Source organism: Nerophis lumbriciformis, linkage group LG15 (genome assembly GCF_033978685.3).
Source record: "Nerophis lumbriciformis linkage group LG15, RoL_Nlum_v2.1, whole genome shotgun sequence".
In the NCBI taxonomy this organism is placed as follows: domain Eukaryota; kingdom Metazoa; phylum Chordata; class Actinopteri; order Syngnathiformes; family Syngnathidae; genus Nerophis; species Nerophis lumbriciformis.
Genome location: NC_084562.2, coordinates 8,707,931 through 8,726,475, shown reverse-complemented (window position 1 = coordinate 8,726,475; position 18,545 = coordinate 8,707,931). Strand labels below are relative to the sequence as shown.

Here is an 18,545-nt window from a genome sequence, read left to right as displayed (position 1 = left end):
TGTTCAACAGTCCGGGGGTCTCCGTTGTGGTGTTTTAGGCTTCATAATGCGCCACACATTTTCAATGGGAGACAGGTCTGAACTACAGGCAGGCCAGTCTAGTACCCGCACTCTTTTACTATGAAGCCACGTTGATGTAACACGTGGCTTGGCATTGTCTTGCTGAAATAAGCAGGGGCGTCCATGGTAACGTTGCTTGGATGGCAACATATGTTGCTCCAAAACCTGTATGTACCTTTCAGCATTAATGGCGCCTTCACAGATGTGTAAGTTACCCATGTCTTGGGCACTAATACACCCCCATACCATCACAGATGCTGGCTTTTCAACTTTGCGCCTACAACAATCTGGATGGTTCTTTTCCTCTTTGGTTCGGAGGACACGACGTCCACAGTTTCCAAAAACAATTTGAAATGTGGACTCGTCAGACGACAGAACACTTTCCCACTTTGTATCAGTCCATCTTAGATGAGCTCAGGCCCAGCGAAGCCGACTGCGTTTCTGGGTGTTGTTGATAAACGGTTTTCGCCTTGCATAGGAGAGTTTTAACTTGCACTTACAGATGTAGCGACCAACTGTAGTTACTGACAGTGGGTTTCTGAAGTGTTCCTGAGCCCATGTGGTGATATCCTTTACACACTGATGTCGCTTGATGCAGTACAGACTGAGGGATCGAAGGTCACGGGCTTAGCTGCTTACGTGCAGTGATTTCTCCAGATTCTCTGAACCCTTTGAGGATATTACGGACCGTAGATGGTGAAATCCCTAAATTCCTTGCAATAGCTGGTTGAGAAAGGTTTTTCTTAAACTGTTCAACAATTTGCTCACGCATTTGTTGACAAAGTGGTGATCCTCGCCCCATCCTTGTTTGTGAATGACTGAGCATTTCATGGAATCTACTTTTATACCCAATCATGGCACCCACCTGCTCCCAATTTGCCTGTTCACCTGTGGGATGTTCCAAATATTATTGCCACCTTTCCCAACTTCTTTGTCACGTGTTGCTGGCATCAAATTCTAAAGTTAATGATTATTTGCAAAAAAAAAAAAAAGTTTATCAGTTTGAACATCAAATATGTTGTCTTTGTAGCATATTCAACTGAATATGGGTTGAAAATGATTTGCAAATCATTGTATTCCGTTTATATTTACATCTAACATAATTTCCCAACTCATATGGAAACGGGGTTTGTACGAGCCTTGTCTCAGTATACAAACTTTTCATCTATCCAATGTGTAGCTTGCAGCGCGGCCATTTTGTGCCAGGCAGCACATCCATTGTTGGCGGGCTTATCACTCTTCGTGTCAGCTCGGCAGTTCTTTAAAGTTGTCTTTTTTAGCCTTTATACAGATGTTTTTAGTTTTTCCAGATTAATATGAGTCCAAAGAAAGCAATGGTCAAACATTCAGGAAGTATCCGCAGCGTTGTCGACACTGCCTCCTCCCTCTTTCTTCCGCTGCACACCAAGAAGATTAAACAAAGTTTAAAGTGGATTTCATTTTGTATTCCTAATCATTGTATCGACCCGGCTGTTAACATTGGAAGTTTCATGATTTCCTGTGAGTGCACCACAGGGCTAGTGAGAGTGTGTGTGCGTGTTGGCAAGGCGGCTGAAAATGAGGACAGTTCAGCTAGTTGTTTTGACTTTGTTATTGAATAGAACGTTGATTCATCACCTTCTTGTTATGTTTGATATACAATCACTTTATATTTGTTACGGCGCACGCGCAGTCTGCTTCTCCCTCCTCTGCGGGAGCATCTAGAGCAGTGGTTCTTAACCTGGGTTCGATCGAACCCTAGGGGTTCGGTGAGTCGGGCTCAGGGGTTCGGCGGAGGTCAAGACACACCCGACTCATCGTGTAAATAAAAACTACCTGTCGGCGTATTTCGGATACGGCAACAGCAGAAGTCACACTGATTTGCAGGTGTGTAATTTGTTGTGAGTTTATGCACTGTTATTGATGTTATTGTCACATATGCATGTACAGTAGATGGCAGTATTGTCCTGTTTAAGAGTGTCACAACATTGCTGTTTACGGCAGACAAACTGCTTTACGGTAGACGAAAACGTGACTACTGCTGTTGTGTGTTGTTACTGCGCTGGGAGGACGTTAATGAAACCGCCTAACAATAAACCCACATAAGAAACCAAGAACTCGCCCTCGATCATTCTACAGTTATAACGTCATTGGGCAAGCACGCTGTTTATATTGTGGGAAAGCGGACGTGAAAACAGGCTCACTCAGGTCCGCATGGAGCTGGAGGCGGCGTGGCCTCCAGCTCCGCCTGAATTTCGGGAGATTTTCGGGAGAAAATTTGTCGCGGGAGGTTTTCGGGAGAGGCGCTGAATTAGGGAGTCTCCCGGAAAATCCGGGAGGGTTGGCAAGTATGACCCTAAACCCAACCTTAACCCTAATATGTTCCCCTGGTGTCCAAATAACTCTAAATTAAGTCTTTGTTACTTTAATAAGCAACTAATTGATGGTGAATATGTTCCCCATACTAAAGTGTTACCATATTTCTGAATGAAGCACTGATTTTTTTTGTCTTCATTGTTTGTTAGTAGGGCTTCACGGTGGCAGAGGGGTTAGTGCATCTGCCTCACAATACGAAGGTCCTGAGTAGTCTTGGGTTCAATCCCGGGCTCAGGATCTTTCTGTGTGGAGTTTGCATGTTCTCCCCGTGACTGCGTGGGTTCCCTCCGGGTACTCCGGCTTCCTCCCACCTCCAAAGACATGCACCTGGGGATAAGTTGATTGGCAACACTAAATTGGCCCTAGTGTGTGGATGTGAGTGTGAATGTTGTCTGTCTATCTGTGTTGGCCCTGCGATGAGGTGGCGACTTGTCCAGGGTGTACCCCGCCTTCCGCCCGATTGTAGCTGAGATAGGCTCCAGCGCCCCCCGCGACCCCAAAAGGGAATAAGCGGTAGAAAATGGATGGATGGATGGATGTTTGTTAGTACATGCCTAATCTAATATCTGGATGGAGACCTCCGACGACCCCCTGCTTGCCCCAAATGGACTGGACTCTCACAATATCATGAATAATTTGCAATAACTGTACCCAATTGGCATCCATTGCAGACGGTCACCCTTCCCAAGGTTTCTGTGTTTTACCATTTTGGGTAACCACAATGACATCACTGGTCTGAACCCACATCCGGTTCAGACCAGTGATGTCATTGTGGTCTGTGCAGTTCTTCGAGGCACCTGTGATTAAGGGCTATATAAAAAATCTTTGATTGATTGATTGAATAAATAGCTCAAGCTGAATTTAAAAAACAACTAAATAGGTGTACGCGCTATTATCCAAATAATCGACTAATTGTTAAGATTAGTATATAATACAAATAAAATAATATATAGTATACAACATTTGTGAACCTATAGCTGTTGCACCTCTTGATCCAAAACCAAATGCTCCCACTTACCTCAGAGGATCACAGAGTCAATTGTGCATTTTAGCTGTAAAGATTTGCACCTTTAGAGCCTTGTTGAAAAAGTCTGCTTTAGACAGACGATAAGTACTCTAGAGCTGCCACGTAAGTACATGGTGAACACAGCTGTGAACACATTTTTGTTCAGGGAGGCAACTGTGAACTGCATTTTGACATTAAAGTGGCAAGAAACTTGTTTTTTGTTTTGCATGGATCATTTGAATAACCTTGTTTTTTTTACTCAATCTGTTTAATGAATTATCACCGTCAATCAGGATTTAAAGTTTCTCAGAGAAGTATGTAGAGGATATGAAACTATATCGCGTATGTATTGTATCAGGAGTCCTTGCCAACACCTAAGGATACATTCCTTACATCAAACCAGGGTTTCTTTCAGAAACATACATTTTATAGTCCAGACCTTTGGCACATCTAAGGTTTGTTGAATAGTTGATGGCCTGCCTGCACATACAAATTAAAGCTACCTCTGGCTATGCCTGAAGCGTTAAGCATTTTTATTGAATACATAAATAACAGTAGTCACACTATGAAAGGGTGATATTTGCTGTTGCTTGGTTTTTAAATGACGTCACGTCCAGCCCACGTCCAGCTCATTGAATATATGTGGTGGTCAAGCCAGAGTCCGTGCTCAATGGGTAATAGTCACCATTTTGCCATTCTCTACGAAAAATACCCTATGCTTGCATTTTTTTTCCGGCTGTACGAACCGTTCAAATCGCGAAAAGAGTTAAAGTTTCTTCAGAGTTCCTCCAGAGGTAGTCAAGAAGGGCGGAAAAGTGCAAGTTTTTACAAAACGACGACAAAAAAAGTAGCACAGAGTTAAAGAATGCACAAGTTTGCAGTGATCACTTCGTTAAAGGTGTGTTTGATATACTTTTAACTAGAGATGTCCGATAATATTGGACTACCGATATTATCGGCCGATAAATGCTTTAAAATGTACCGGTAATATCGGATATTATCGGTATCGGTTTCAAAAAGTAAAATTTATGACAATTTAAAACGACGCTGTGTACACGGACGTAGGGAGAAGTATAGAGCGCTAATAAACCTTAAAGGCATTGCCTTTGCATGCCGGCCCATTCACATAATATCTACGGCTTTTCACACGCACACAAGTGAATGCAATGCATACTTGGTCAACAGCCATACAGGTCACACTGAGGGTGGCCGTATAAACAACTTTAACACTGTTACAAATATGCGCCACACTGTGAAGGCACACCAAACAAGAATGCCAAACACATTTCGGGAGAACATCCGCACCGTAACACAACATAAACACAACAGAACAATTACCTAGAACCCCTTGCAGCACTAACTCTTCCGGGACGCTACAATATACCCCCCCCCCACCCCCCCGGTACCTCCCCCCCAACCCCCACCTCAACCCGCAACCCCCCCCCCCCCCCCAACCCCGCCCACCTCAACCTCCTCATGCTCTCTCGGGGAGAGCATGTTCCAAATTCCAAGCTGCTGTTTTGAGGCAATTTAAAAATAATAATGCACTTTGTGACTTCAATAATAAATAACTTGAGTTGTTTATTTTTATTTTGGAAAACCTTGTTACATTGTTTAACGCATCCAGCGGGGCATCACAACAAAATTAGGCATAATAATGTGTTAGTTCCACGATTATATATCGGTATTGGTTGATATCGGAATTGGTAATTAAGAGTTGGACAATATCGGAATATCGGATATCGGCAAAAAAGCCATTATCGGACATGTCTACTTTTAACGTTTAGTGTTTCCCATTGAAGTATTATCTTGGTATTATTTGTACTTCGTATTTTTGCTACAAGTGTTTCAAAAAGCACCAACCAGTCTAAATAAAAGAAAGCAAACGTGAGAAAAGGCCCAAAAGATAGAGGTATAAAAAAATAATCAGTACAAGCCGATAACTGATTTTAACTTTAGATGGTTTGGCGAGCCTCTGGATCGATCTGTATATAGTATGGATCGGTTGATGTCTGCTTGGAAAATCATGAATTATGAATGAATTATAGATCTACTGCGAAATATTGTCGCTCTAATCTTGCGAGATTTCTGTGATGACGTGATACGAGACTACCGTTCTCGTTTGCGACTGACAACAGAGCAACATAGCAGACAGCACCGAAAGAGTTTATAAAACACTGGATGGATGATGGATGGATGCACCCGTGACTATTAAATCTAAAGTGTGGTTAACGTTTGGATTTTTAAAACAAAAGAATGGTCAGTTGGATAAAAGTATGGCCAATTTAGACACAACTCTGTGAGGTAATCCCATCAACTACTACACTGTTCATTAGGGACGTACCGTATTTCCTTGAATTAGCGCCGGGGCGGTAATTAATTAAAAACCTCTTCTCACTCCGACGCTTACCAAAGGCATGCGGTAAATGTAAGCATGCGCTAATTATTTTAAAACCTCTTCTCACTCCGGCGCTTACCAAAGGCATGCGGTAAATTTAGGACTGCGCTTATAAATTTGAGTGTGATGTAAGGATACCATCATGAAAAGCACATTTAATAAAAAAAAACTTATTATGATCTTACCTTTACTTATAAATGAAGTCCATGCGCAGCTCCTTCTGACCAAAAGCATCGATACACTTGTTTATAGAAGTCTTCCTTATCTTTCTTCAGTTTTAAAAGTCTCTCTGTCTCGATGGAGATCTTCCTTTAATTATTACCTCCTGCTTTGATTGAAAGTCCAGTTTAGAAAACTGTTTTATTTTAGATATGTAATCCTCCATGTTAAAAGTGCAAGCGAGAGGAAAAAATAAACGATCGCTGCTAACTGTTGCTGCTTGTTGTCACTTCTTCTGCAGCCGAGTAGTGGCAAAAAGAATCACTAGCGCCCTCTACCACCAGGAGGCGGGAGTCATTAAATGACTAATATTTGACACACGCAGCTACGGTATATTAATAAAACATAGCTGCTTACTGTTCTTTTTAGCATACCGTATTCAATAGCTTGGACCTTAAATCCTACTGAATAGCTCTTTATCTTCTTCCCTTTATGCAATTTTAAATGATTGAAATCAGCCTCCTCCATTTTGAAAATGATGACAGGTGAAGTGTCACTCGTGACGTGACGAGTTTGACCCGGCGGAAATTCTAGGCATATGCTAATTATTTTGCGAAACGAGTTTGACCCGGCGGTAATTCTAGACATGCGCTAATAAAAATAATATTTTGCGAAACGAGTTTGAGCCAGCGGTAATTCTGACCCGGCGGTAATGCTAAGCATGCGCTAATTATTTTGCGAAACGAGTTTGACCCGGCGGTAATTCTAGGCAGGCGCATACTATATACCCGGCGGCAATTCAAGGAAATACGGTATACCAAGTACTGGTATATTTTAGTACTGGTTTCTAATTGGGTCGGTCTTCCTGGACTAATGATGCAGCTTACGGTATTATTTTTTTTATCCAGCTGATCGTCGTAAATATGACACGCTATCAAAATAACAAGCAACACCACACAAACGTTTGTAACACAACAATTCATCCTCAAAAGTTTCAAGTGAACGCAACCTAAAGGGGAACTGCACTTTTTTTCCTATCGTTCACAATCATTACAAAAGACGTGACTAAAGATGGATTTGTTTTAATGTCATAGTAAATAAGTAAGGTACTTGACCTTCTCCACTAAAGCTGCTGTTTAGTATACGTGGTGGCGCTTAATTGTATCTTGCACTTGTGTTACTGTGCTGTTATAACACCTCTACTTGATGCACAGCTTGCTTGCTTTCTTTTTCTGTATTTATTTGTTGCTACCTGCACAGGAAATACATGGTAGCTTTTCCAAAAGTGTTTTGTTTCCATCTTCTTTTCTTAAAGTATGCACAGAGTTATTAGTGCATAATTAATACATGAACTGTCTGTTTTGTATGTGTCTATTTAAAAAAATAAACACATGACATTGCTCTAATATGATACGTCATTTTTTTTTAAATGTCACCATGCAAACTTCCATCTAAAGTTTGCTACTTCCACAATTCTCTAAAATATTAGAAAAACTATTTAATAACAGGTCAGATGCATTTATAGAAAAACATAAATTACTCTCTGACTGTCAATATGGGTTTAGATCAAACAGATCTACATCAATGGCAATAGTTGAAACAATAGAGGAAATCACAAATGCCATAGAAAAGAAACAATATGCAATGGGAATATTTATTGATCTAAAAAAAGCATTTGACACAATTAACCACGATATATTAATCAATAAAATGGAAAAGTATGGAATTAGGGGAGTTGTACTAGATTGGCTTAAAAGTTACTTAAATAAGAGACAACAGTTTGTGAAGTTGGGGGATTGCTGTTCATCGTGTTTGGATATTGCTTGTGGTGTCCCCCAGGGGTCAGTGTTGGGGCCAAAACTGTTCATCCTATATATCAATGATATATGTAAAGTGTCTACATTATTGAAATTAGTGTTATTTGCTGATGACACTGATATTTTTTGTTCAGGGGATGACTTAAATCAATTGCAAGAAGTCATTATGGAAGAAATGAGTAAACTAAAAACTTGGTTTGACTACAATAAATTGTCATTAAACCTGACTAAGACTAAGTTAATGCTGTTTGGAAAGAGGACACAAGAAACAAGGGTGCAGATACAAATAGATGGGGTGGATATTGAAAGGGTTTTTGAAATAAAATTCCTTGGAGTTATAATTGACGATCAAATTAACTGGAAATCACATATAAAACATGTACAATCTAAGCTGTCAAGAAGCATCTCAGTAATAAATAAAGCAAAGTAGGTTCTGGATCACAAATCACTCCACATTCTTTACTGTTCATTAGTTTTACCATACTTAACCTACTGTGTGGAAGTCTGGGGGAATAATTATAAAAGCTCATTAAATTCAATAACTACACTTCAGAAAAGAGCTGTACGCATCATCAACAAGGTTGGATATCTGGACCATACTCACTCACTATTCTTACAGTCAAAAATATAAAAATTTAATGATATTATTTTGTATCAAACTGCACAAATAATGTATAAAGCCAAAATAAATAAACTCCCAGGAATCATTCAAAAATTGTTCAGCACACGAGAGGGCGGTTATAATTTAAGGGGGAATTTAAATTTCAAAATGCTTAGTTATAGAACGACCATTAAAAGTTTTTGTATTTCAATTTGTGGAGTGAAATTATGGATTGGTTTGAATGTGGAGTTAAAGCAATGTCCAAACATAAACCAGTTTAAAAAGAAGTATAGGTACATGGTATTCCAGAGGTACAGAGATGAAGAAGGGCTTTGATATTGGCTTGTTTATGTTACAGAAGAGTGTGGGGCTGCCCATTGAGGCAATGGTGTTGCTGTGGTGGCATGATACCATTTCCATGATCACTAGTGGTAATGGTGTGGCTATGTATGTGTGTAGTGTGCATATGTATGTATATATTTATAATTTATGTATATACAAGTTCATTAAGTTTGTACATTGAGTGAACAGGTAGTTCTAGCTCAGAGTAAATTATGATTTTAAGAAAAGGGGTGGGATTAAATAAGTGTAAACTTCTTCTCACTCCTTTTCAAATATGTAAAAAAAAAAAAAAAGAAAAGAAAAAGAAAGTCCAATGCTCATTTGTTTTTGTTTTTTGTTTTCCATTGTTTTCATTTTGTTATAATGTCTGTTAAGGCTATAGTACTGTATTGGATCAGGTTTGCTCTTGTTTTTATGCATATTTGAAATAAAAATATATCAATCAATCAATCAATCAAAGTTAAAGTCCCAACGATAGTCACACACACACACACACACACACACACACTAGGTGTAGTGAAATTATTCTCTGCATTTGACCCATCCCCATGTTCACCCCCTGGGAGGTGAGGGGAGCAGTGAGCAGCAGCGGTGGCCGCGCCCGGGAATCATTTTGGCGATTTAACCCCCAATTCCAACCCTTGATGCTGAGTGCCAAGCAGATCTGCATCAAATCGTATTGAATCGTAATGTTTTAAAAAGTATTCTTAGTGAATCGTATCGTAACCCATGTATCGAGATTCATATTCAATCGCCATTTAAGGTAAGGATGCACACCCTTACTAAAAGAGTTAAGTTTTTACCAAAAGCAACAATCATAAATGAAGCTTTCAGCACATACACAATGTTGAGATCTAGAGCAGGGGTCCCCAAACTTTTTGACTCGGGGGCCGCATTGGGTTAAAAAAATTTGGCCGGGGGCCGGGCTGTATTTATATATATATATATATATATATATATATATATATATATATATATATATATATATATATATATATATATATATATATATATATGTTCCAAGCGCGATGATGTCACGTTATTGATGGGAAAATGCATTTTTAAACAGTATGATTTGCCTAAGCGGCTAGGAGACACCGAGAGTAACACGTGGTAGAAATTTGAAAAAATTAATAAAAATTAAAAAAGAAAAAAAAAAAATATATATATATACCTGTATATATATATATACAGCAGTGGTTCTTAACCTGGGTTCGATCGAACTCTAGGGGTTTGGTGAGTCGGCCTCAGGGGTTCGGCGGAGGTCAAAACACACCCGACCCCTCGTGTAAATAAAAACTCGGCTTATTTCGGATACGGCAACAGCAGAAGTCACACTGATTTGCAGGTGTGTAATTTGTTGTGAGTTTATGCACTGTGTTGGTTTTGTTGTTTGAACAAGGTGATGTTCATGCACGGTTCATTTTGTGCACCAGTAAAAAAACATGGTAACACTTTAGTATGGGGAACATATTCACCATTAATTAGTTGCTTATTAACATGCAAATTAGTAACATATTGGCTCTTAACTAGTCATTATTAAGTATTTATTAATGCCTTTTTCGGCATGGCCTTATTATAACCCTAACCCTCTAACCCTGACCCTAACCATCCATCCATCCATTTTCTACCGCTTATTCCCTTTTGGGGTCGCGGGGGGCGCTGGAGCCTATCTCAGCTACAATCGGGCGGAAGGCGGGGTACACCCTGGACAAGTCGCCACCTCATCGCAGGGCCAACACAGATAGACAGACAACATTCACACTCACATTCACACACTAGGGCCAATTTAGTGTTGCCAATCAACCTATCCCCAGGTGCATGTCTTTGGAAGTGGGAGGAAGCCGGAGTACCCGGAGGGAACCCACGCAGTCACGGGGAGAACATGCAAACTCCACACAGAAAGATCCCGAGCCCGGGATTGAACCCAAGACTACTCAGGACCTTCGTATTGTGAGGCAGATGCACTAACCCCTCTGCCACCGTGACGCCTGACCCTAACCAAATAACTCTAAATTAAGTCTTTATTACTTAGACTATGTTCCCTTAGTGTCCAAATAACTCTAAATTAAGTCTTTGCTACTTAGAATATGTTCCCCTAGTGTCCAAATAACTCTAAATTAAGTCTTTGTTACTTAGAATATGTTCCCCGAGTGTCCAAATAACTCTAAATGAAAGTCTTTGTTACTTAGAAAATGTTCCCCTAATGTCCGAATAACTCTAAATTAAGTATTTGTTACGTAAAATATGTTCCCCATACTAAAGTGTTAACAAAAACGTATAACTTTGTCTTGAATTTGAAAAAAATAAACATTTTATTTTTCACTAAAGAAGGGTTCGGTGAATGCGCATATGAAACTGGTGGGGATCGGTACCTCCAACAAGGTTCAGAACCACTGATATACAGTATATATATATATATATATATATATATATATATATATATATATATATATATATATATATATATATATTTTTTTTTTTTAATTTCTTTTCTTTTTTCAAAATTTTGGACACTGGCGGGCCGTAGTTTGGGGACTCTGATCTAGAGTGATATTTTGATGAAGATGGGAAAAACAAACCGGCGCGTGCAACAGCAACAAAAAACATGGCGAAGTTAAATCATGAAATGTAACCTCACCCGAGCAAAAACAATAAATACTTATCCGGGAGGGTCTTGACACCAATTTCCTTGACCCAGCCACACACCAACTTTTCATCTGTTTTGTTGTATAGAATCATGTCTGGAGCACAATATAGTTCAACAAGTCTGGGAACACTACCGTCAGATAATCCTTGGTATCCTTTGACAAATCATGTTTTGCTAAAGTATGGGGATCTATTTCATTGCGTAGTTAGATTATTTGCTCGTATCTGCTTTTTGCAAAAACATCTAGGCCTCTTGCGTACTCAGATAGTTTGCGCGCTGCTTGCTGCACAACAGCCATCTTGGCTTGGCTGACCAACACAGTTTTTCGGGGAAGTCACGCCAGGGAATACAGGCAATTAGACGAGAATACATCACATTGTCTTTGTCAACTATGTGTTGGCACTGAGGGGACAGTGCAAAGATGACCACTGTCCTCATTAGTGAGAGAGATATGTCAGTCTGGATACTTCAGGCAATCTAACTAAGCATTCTTGCAAAATGTATTCTGTGCCTAAAGGAGGAGAAAAGAAAATGCACTTTATAGTAAGACAAGACCGATCTTACCTTAGTCCATTCCCCAATCTTCCATATTGAGCAGGGTCGTAGATAACAGCGTTGGGCAGGTGTGGGCCTCTTGGCTGGGTCACAATTGGACTCGGATCCAGTACTACAGGCCAAAGTCCTCCAGATGGCACCCAGACCACAGCTTGTGGAGCACTGCTCAGAAATATGGTGCAATATTGCAACAGGAAAAAAATAGGTTGTTCACCAGATGAGGAACAGATCTGAACTTTTTAAACAGAGAGGCTCTAAGGGGAACTGGACTTTTTTTTTTTTTTTTTTAAATGTTGCCTATTGTTCACAATCCTTATGATAGACAATAAGAGAAAAGCTTTTTTTTTTGCATTCTGATTTGTAATAATCGTTCTAGGTGGCTGGTAATGCAGCTAATGGGAGCAATCCCTACTGCTTCCAAATCACTTTAAAAATGCATACAAAAACCGGCAACAATTCTTGATTTACATTCCGTAACCCGTATAATAACTAAGCTGTAGCGACATTGTTATTGTAAAAGCGAACACTGAGGAACTCGTTTTCTAGCGTAGTAACACATCGCCTTGCGACGACATGCTACGTAATTAGCCGTAAGTTACCTTTTGCGTCAGCACCCGAATGGCTTTTGAGTTTCTAATGCACTAATGCATGTATTACAGTACCTGTAAAGTATTTGTACATTTTTGTTTGTACAAAGCTAGCTCGACAGTGTATGTACTGTAGTTGTAATAACAAGCAGAATGTGCTGCATGTTTAATGATCGATATTATAATGACTCACTCAAAGGACAGTTGTGTGTTTGGTCCTTCTGGCTGGAGAAGTTTTTTCCAGTCGATTTTGGGTATGCACACCATTTATGTCGGCATAGCTTGTCTCCAAGTTCAACATTTGCAACATCAAGTGACACCGACCTCACTCTCTCGGCTTCCGTCTACTCCAATGTTTCACTCTCTCTCAGTGCTCGCTTCAAGAACCAGCAGTTCATCCTCCATATATTCAGGTTCAAAAAGATAAGGTCGTGAATCCTCACTTGTCCAAAAACAGTCGTCTCCGTCCTCTATAACCAAGTCTGCCGTGATCATGGTGTAACTGTGTGCATGTTCGAAATACACCTAAACCATACAACCATAAAACATTAGAACACACACGTTGGTTTCCGGAAGTAGGAACAAACATTTGTTGCCAGAAGTCGGAAGCACGTTGCTATGGGAACTAGGAATGCATATCGTTAAGAATTTATCGATACGATACCCTTATAGATATTCCTTATCGATACCTGTATTGATTGGTACTCTTATCGGTACTGTATGTAATTTGTGGATATAAAGATGTGAAAAAATGCATTTTAATTAGCAGTCATATTAGCTCAAGAGGTTGAAAACCTCCAACATGATGTACTGTAACAGCTCAGAGCAGGAAAATTATTTTTTTAAAGTCTTAAACAAGTCAACTACGTGCGCAGTGTAAGGTGAAATGCAGTTATGTCATCACCTCGTTTCTATTCATTACAATTACACTTAGCTGGAAATAATATTCATATATGACATGCACGTGCAAAATACAGACCTTATACGTGACATATCATATCAAATATATCATATAAAAGCTTCCTTGCTCCCTGTAAGTTTATTGTAGATCATAAATCATGCATCACACCAGGACAGAAAAAGTCTGAGTAGGTATTCCGACAAGTTATTATACTTTGACAGCCATTGCGGACCCGGAAATCGCCAGAACTACACCAAAACACACTTGGGCCCCGCCCATCTCCCCACCCTGCTTCTTTGTGAGGATTATGAGACATTCTTCACCTAAATGGGTAAATATGAACATCCTAGCAGTTGGCATCCTAATGACTGCAGACCTTGTACAGTAAGTGATGTTTTATTATGTTTGTTGGCTCTCATAAAGTCTGCAGTGAGTAATAATCAGTGAAGGACAAAAAAAAGCAAATGTTGTGATGCGTTTCTGAAATAAAAATGATTAAAAAACGTAAATATTAAATGTTATTATAAATGTGCCTGTTACTACATTACTTATGTACTTACATCATCTATATAAAACCTCAATGGCGATGTCTGGATTTTTTAAGGGCTTTGCAGGCGAAATTTTGCAGCTCCCAAAAGCTCAATTGTAAGCAGACTTTTGATCGCATTTATTTATTATTTAGAATGCAAAAAAAATAAAAAAAATAACATACATCGTTATGTCTTACATTATGATTGTGAACGATAGGCAAAATTCCCAAAAAAGTACAGTTCCCCTTTAAGTGAGCAGATTAAGGCCGGCAATCCATATTGCGTCTGTCTTCGTTAATATGCAAAATAAACAGTATGCTGATCATCAAAGCGCCCAAAAAAAGGGAGAATAAAATGCAAATATATTATACAGCTTGTGCAATGTGATTGGTCAACACCAATCACCGTTTTGGGAGCACTATTTTGCGTATAATTTAGCACGTTTGAAAAGGACACACATTCTTTGAGTGTCCTCCGTCATTCGTGTGTATTTCATCATATTTGGATGGTCAGAAATAAAAAAAATATTAGACACATTGACTAATCAGCAACACCCTCTTATAGTATCATAGCTGCTAGATGACTTAACCTCTTAAGTCCCAAGCTGTTTGTTTACATGCTTTTTTTATTTCTCTCTTCCTAATTAGAATAAAAACTAAGAATCATCTTTTGATATGATGTACTTAGTCCATAAGTAACAAACGTGTACTTCATGTTTAGTGACATACTAATTCTTATTTTTACACTTTTTTTTTCCATATTCCATTGTATGTTATACTCTTCTGACACCACCAGATAGCAGTGTAAGTGTCCACAGAAGCACATAAGACCCCAATTCAGTAGTGTACACAATTTTGGAAATAAGAGCTAAAAGGTGCTGTCCACGCATGTGGCCAACTAAGCCTTTAGAGGTAACTAAGGGGCTTATCAAAATGAATTTTGCATAACACCTTCACGATAACGCATCAATTTGTGCGTTATGGCCTTTATGTGTTATTTAATGTTTTTTTATGAAGTTCGGGTTTTTTCCCACATATTCTATATATTACTAATAAACATCCTATATGATAAAAACTTCTTGAAGTTTGCATTTTTTGTGTTTTGAGCACAGTTATGCAGCCTCCCTCCCATGTTAAAGGGGAACATTATCACCAGACCTATGTAAGCGTCAATATATACCTTGATGTTGCAGAAAAAAGACCATATATTTTTTTAACCGATTTTCGAACTCTAAATGGGTGAATTTTGGCGAATTAAACGCCTTTCTATTACGTTGTGACGTCACATCGGGAAGCAATCCGCCATTTTCTCAAACACATTACAAACACCGAGTCAAATCAGCTCTGTTATTTTCCGTTTTTTCGACTGTTTTCCGTACCTTGGAGACATCATGCCTCGTCGGTGTGTTGTCGGAGGGTGTAACGACACGAACAGGGACGGGGACAAGTTGCACCAGTGGCCCAAAGATGCGAAAGTGGCAAGAAATTGGACGTTTGTTCCGCACACTTTACCGACGGAAGCTATGCTACGACAGAGATGGCAAGAATGTGTGGATATCCTGCAACACTCAAAGCAGATTCATTTCCAACTGGACTGGACAGATCAGCTTTCAGGAAAAGAGAGCAGATGAGGGTATGTCTACAGAATATTTTAATTGATGAAAACTGGGCTGTCTGCACTCTCAAAGTGCATGTTGTTGCCAAATGTATTTCATATGCTGTAAACCTAGTTCATAGTTGTTAGTTTCCTTTAATGCCAAACAAACACATACCAATCGTTGGTTAGAAGGCGATCGCCGAATTCGTCCTCGCTTTCTCCCGTGTCGCTGGCTGTCGTGTCGTTTTCGTCGGTTTCGCTTGCATACGGTTCAAACAGATATGGGTCAATAGCTTCAGTTTCTTCTTCAATTTCGTTTTCGCTACCTGCCTCCACACTACAACCATCCGTTTCAATACATGCGTAATCTGTTGAATCGCTTAAGCCGCTGAAATCCGAGTCTGAATCCGAGCTAATGTCGCTATACCTTGCTGTTCTAACCGCCATGTTTGTTTGTATTGGCATCACTGTGTGACGTCACAGGAAAATAGACAGGTGTATATACCGATGGTTAAAATCAGGCACTTTGAAGCTTATTTTAGGGATATTGCGTGATGAGTAAAATTTTGAAACAAACTTTGAAAAATAAAATAAGCCACTTGGAACTGATTTTTAATGGTTTTAAACCTTCTGAAATTGTGATAATGTTCCCCTTTAAACAAAAAACTAAACAGAAAAATAAGTGGTGTCAATGTCGATGCAATGCAGGACTTCTTCTAAAATGCCCATAAAAAGTGGAACATGTCTCCTGCTTGTTTGAAAACACAGCAAACGCCACAGGTAGAAGAATAAAAACATGGACGTGCAGTACATGAGTGTCTCTGTGCTGATGCCCCGTATAGTACACACACATTCCTCATTTAAATAAGGCGGTCTGCTCCACTTTAGCACACACAAGCTTAGTAGATCGCACGCAACATGCCCACTAATAGTACACGCTATTTTATAGATTGCACATGCTGTATAGCGCGGGGTGTTTGGATCTTAGTAAATCAGACCCATAGAGTATATCCATTGTCCCTTACTGACATACAATCTGAAAATAATTGAAAATGTGCAGTGACCAGAATCAGACAGGGAAAAAAACTAGAGAGACAGAGCGAGGCTTTGTTCCTCTGCTACAATGCAACAAAAGAATGGAAATAGATGCATGCACACTCACCGGGCTCCAGTTGCCAGTGACCCAATAGGATGTGACTTGTGCGGGGCTTGACGTTGTCAAAGGAAGTGGCCAAAAATGTCGATTCTGGCTTGGCAAAACACTTGCGGCTTGCGTGGTCATGGCTTGAGGACTGGGTGAAGTGGAGGAATCAGTCCCAACATCAGACCTCACCACAGGGGGAATTGTTACTTCGTTGTAGTCATAGTCATCTAAAATAAAGAATGGATCTGCAAGTACAGGTTTGGATGGTGTCGGTTCCGCTGTAGTTTGATCAAAATAATTTGGCCAAGGCTGAGAGTATTCTTCCTGGATAGTAGGACGTATGAATTCTCTTCCAGTAGACAATATTGTATCATCAGGGACATTTTGATTACTTGGCATTGGTAAGTCTGGGGAAAGAAAGGGAAGAGTTGAACTCTCAGGGGAAAGCAATGAGGTTGTATTGAGGCCATGGTGAGACAGTCCTGGACTATCATCTTTAATAGCAATCACATCTGTATTGTGAGGAGAGGGATCCAACTCTTCCAGGATAAGGGCCGGTGAAAATACTGTTGATTTGTTGTTAATTTGTATATCAGGTAATTTTAATCTATTTTCTTCCCTTTGGACTGCATGCAAGGTCGTTTTTATTTGACTTCTTTCAGTCCCCGGTATGGAGGGACTCATAAAACTAGGAGGATAATATGGTGTTGTGGTGTAAGTTTTCTGCAATCGTAAGTCATCCTTCTCTCGGGTGCTCATTGTCTGGGTAACGGTGTGACTGTTCTCAGCATGAAGTCCAAGGGTTGAAGCAGCATGACTTGGAGTTGTAGTGAATTTTTCTGTGTGATTTTCCTCCCCACTGGAATCCCGGTTATTTTCATCCTGTTCCCTGTCATGTTCAATATTCTCCCTCTTTGCAGGCTGCCTGCTCGTCACTTCCTGAGGGGTTCCTGTGCTAAAATTTTCGAACCCCCGGAGATTGTCGTATCTCTCTTCAAGTACGGATGAATGCTCTGTTGACGACGGTGGTGACTGAGTTGTGGACACAGGCAGAAGATAATCTTCAAAGAGGTAATCATCAAACCATTCAGAATGTATTTGAGTGGGTTCTTTTGTTCCAGTGTTTCCACTGTTCTTCACATTGTTGAGATCGATGATTAGTGGCTCTGCAGGTATCAAAGGACTGCTGCCCTTCCCACTGTGGGGTGGCTCGTCCTCTTCTTGAAAACCCATTTCCTGACTGTCCTTTGAAACGGTTCCATCACTCTCATCTGATAAATCTTCATGAAAGTTGATGAAGTTGTAGTCGTAGTAAAAGTCATCCACTTTTAGGCTTTTTTCAAGAGAATCCTCTTCGCTGTCTATCCTATTGTGGTAATGGAAGTCTTCAAAAATGTTATTCGAGTCATTTGGATTTTTTGGTTGGAGTTTGGACGGGCTGTGCTTAGCAGGGGGTTTAGGTACGGAGTGGATTTCGTTGAAACTGCTTGTCCACCCACTTCCCGACCAGTCAATATCTCCGAAATTATCCACAACCAGCGGACAGTCTTGGATGTTACAAGTACTGAGAGAGTGGGGTTTCTTTAGCAGGTCACAGTCCACACCAGTGTTCCTGGAGCAGGTGACATTACGGCGACGGACTCCACTTCCACAGGTTTGTGAGCACTGCATGAAAGAGGATTAAATACATTTAATCACCGTTAAAGGGGACAACCAAAGAATTTAGTCTTTTCTGACTTCCAAACATTGTTACAAAGTTGGATGCTCGTGTTCAAAGATACCAAAGCGTAAAATCATAAGGTTTACGCATTTTGGTGTGAGCTTGTTCAATGTTTTGGATGCCT

The 18,545-nt window shown here is 39.9% G+C and overlaps 1 protein-coding gene across 1 annotated transcript in view; it reads right to left on the bottom strand.

The window, feature by feature from the left end:
* adamts7 (a disintegrin-like and metallopeptidase (reprolysin type) with thrombospondin type 1 motif, 7) overlaps nucleotides 1-18,545 on the bottom strand; it is a 310,295-nt gene that overhangs the window by 55,570 nt on the left and 236,180 nt on the right. Inside the window, exons 19-20 of the mRNA XM_061974905.2 lie at nucleotides 16,720-18,366; nucleotides 11,953-12,105 (exon numbers count right to left, since the gene is read on the bottom strand). Coding sequence (XP_061830889.2) covers nucleotides 11,953-12,105; nucleotides 16,720-18,366 — 1,800 coding nt within the window. The remainder of the gene's footprint in view (nucleotides 1-11,952; nucleotides 12,106-16,719; nucleotides 18,367-18,545) is intronic.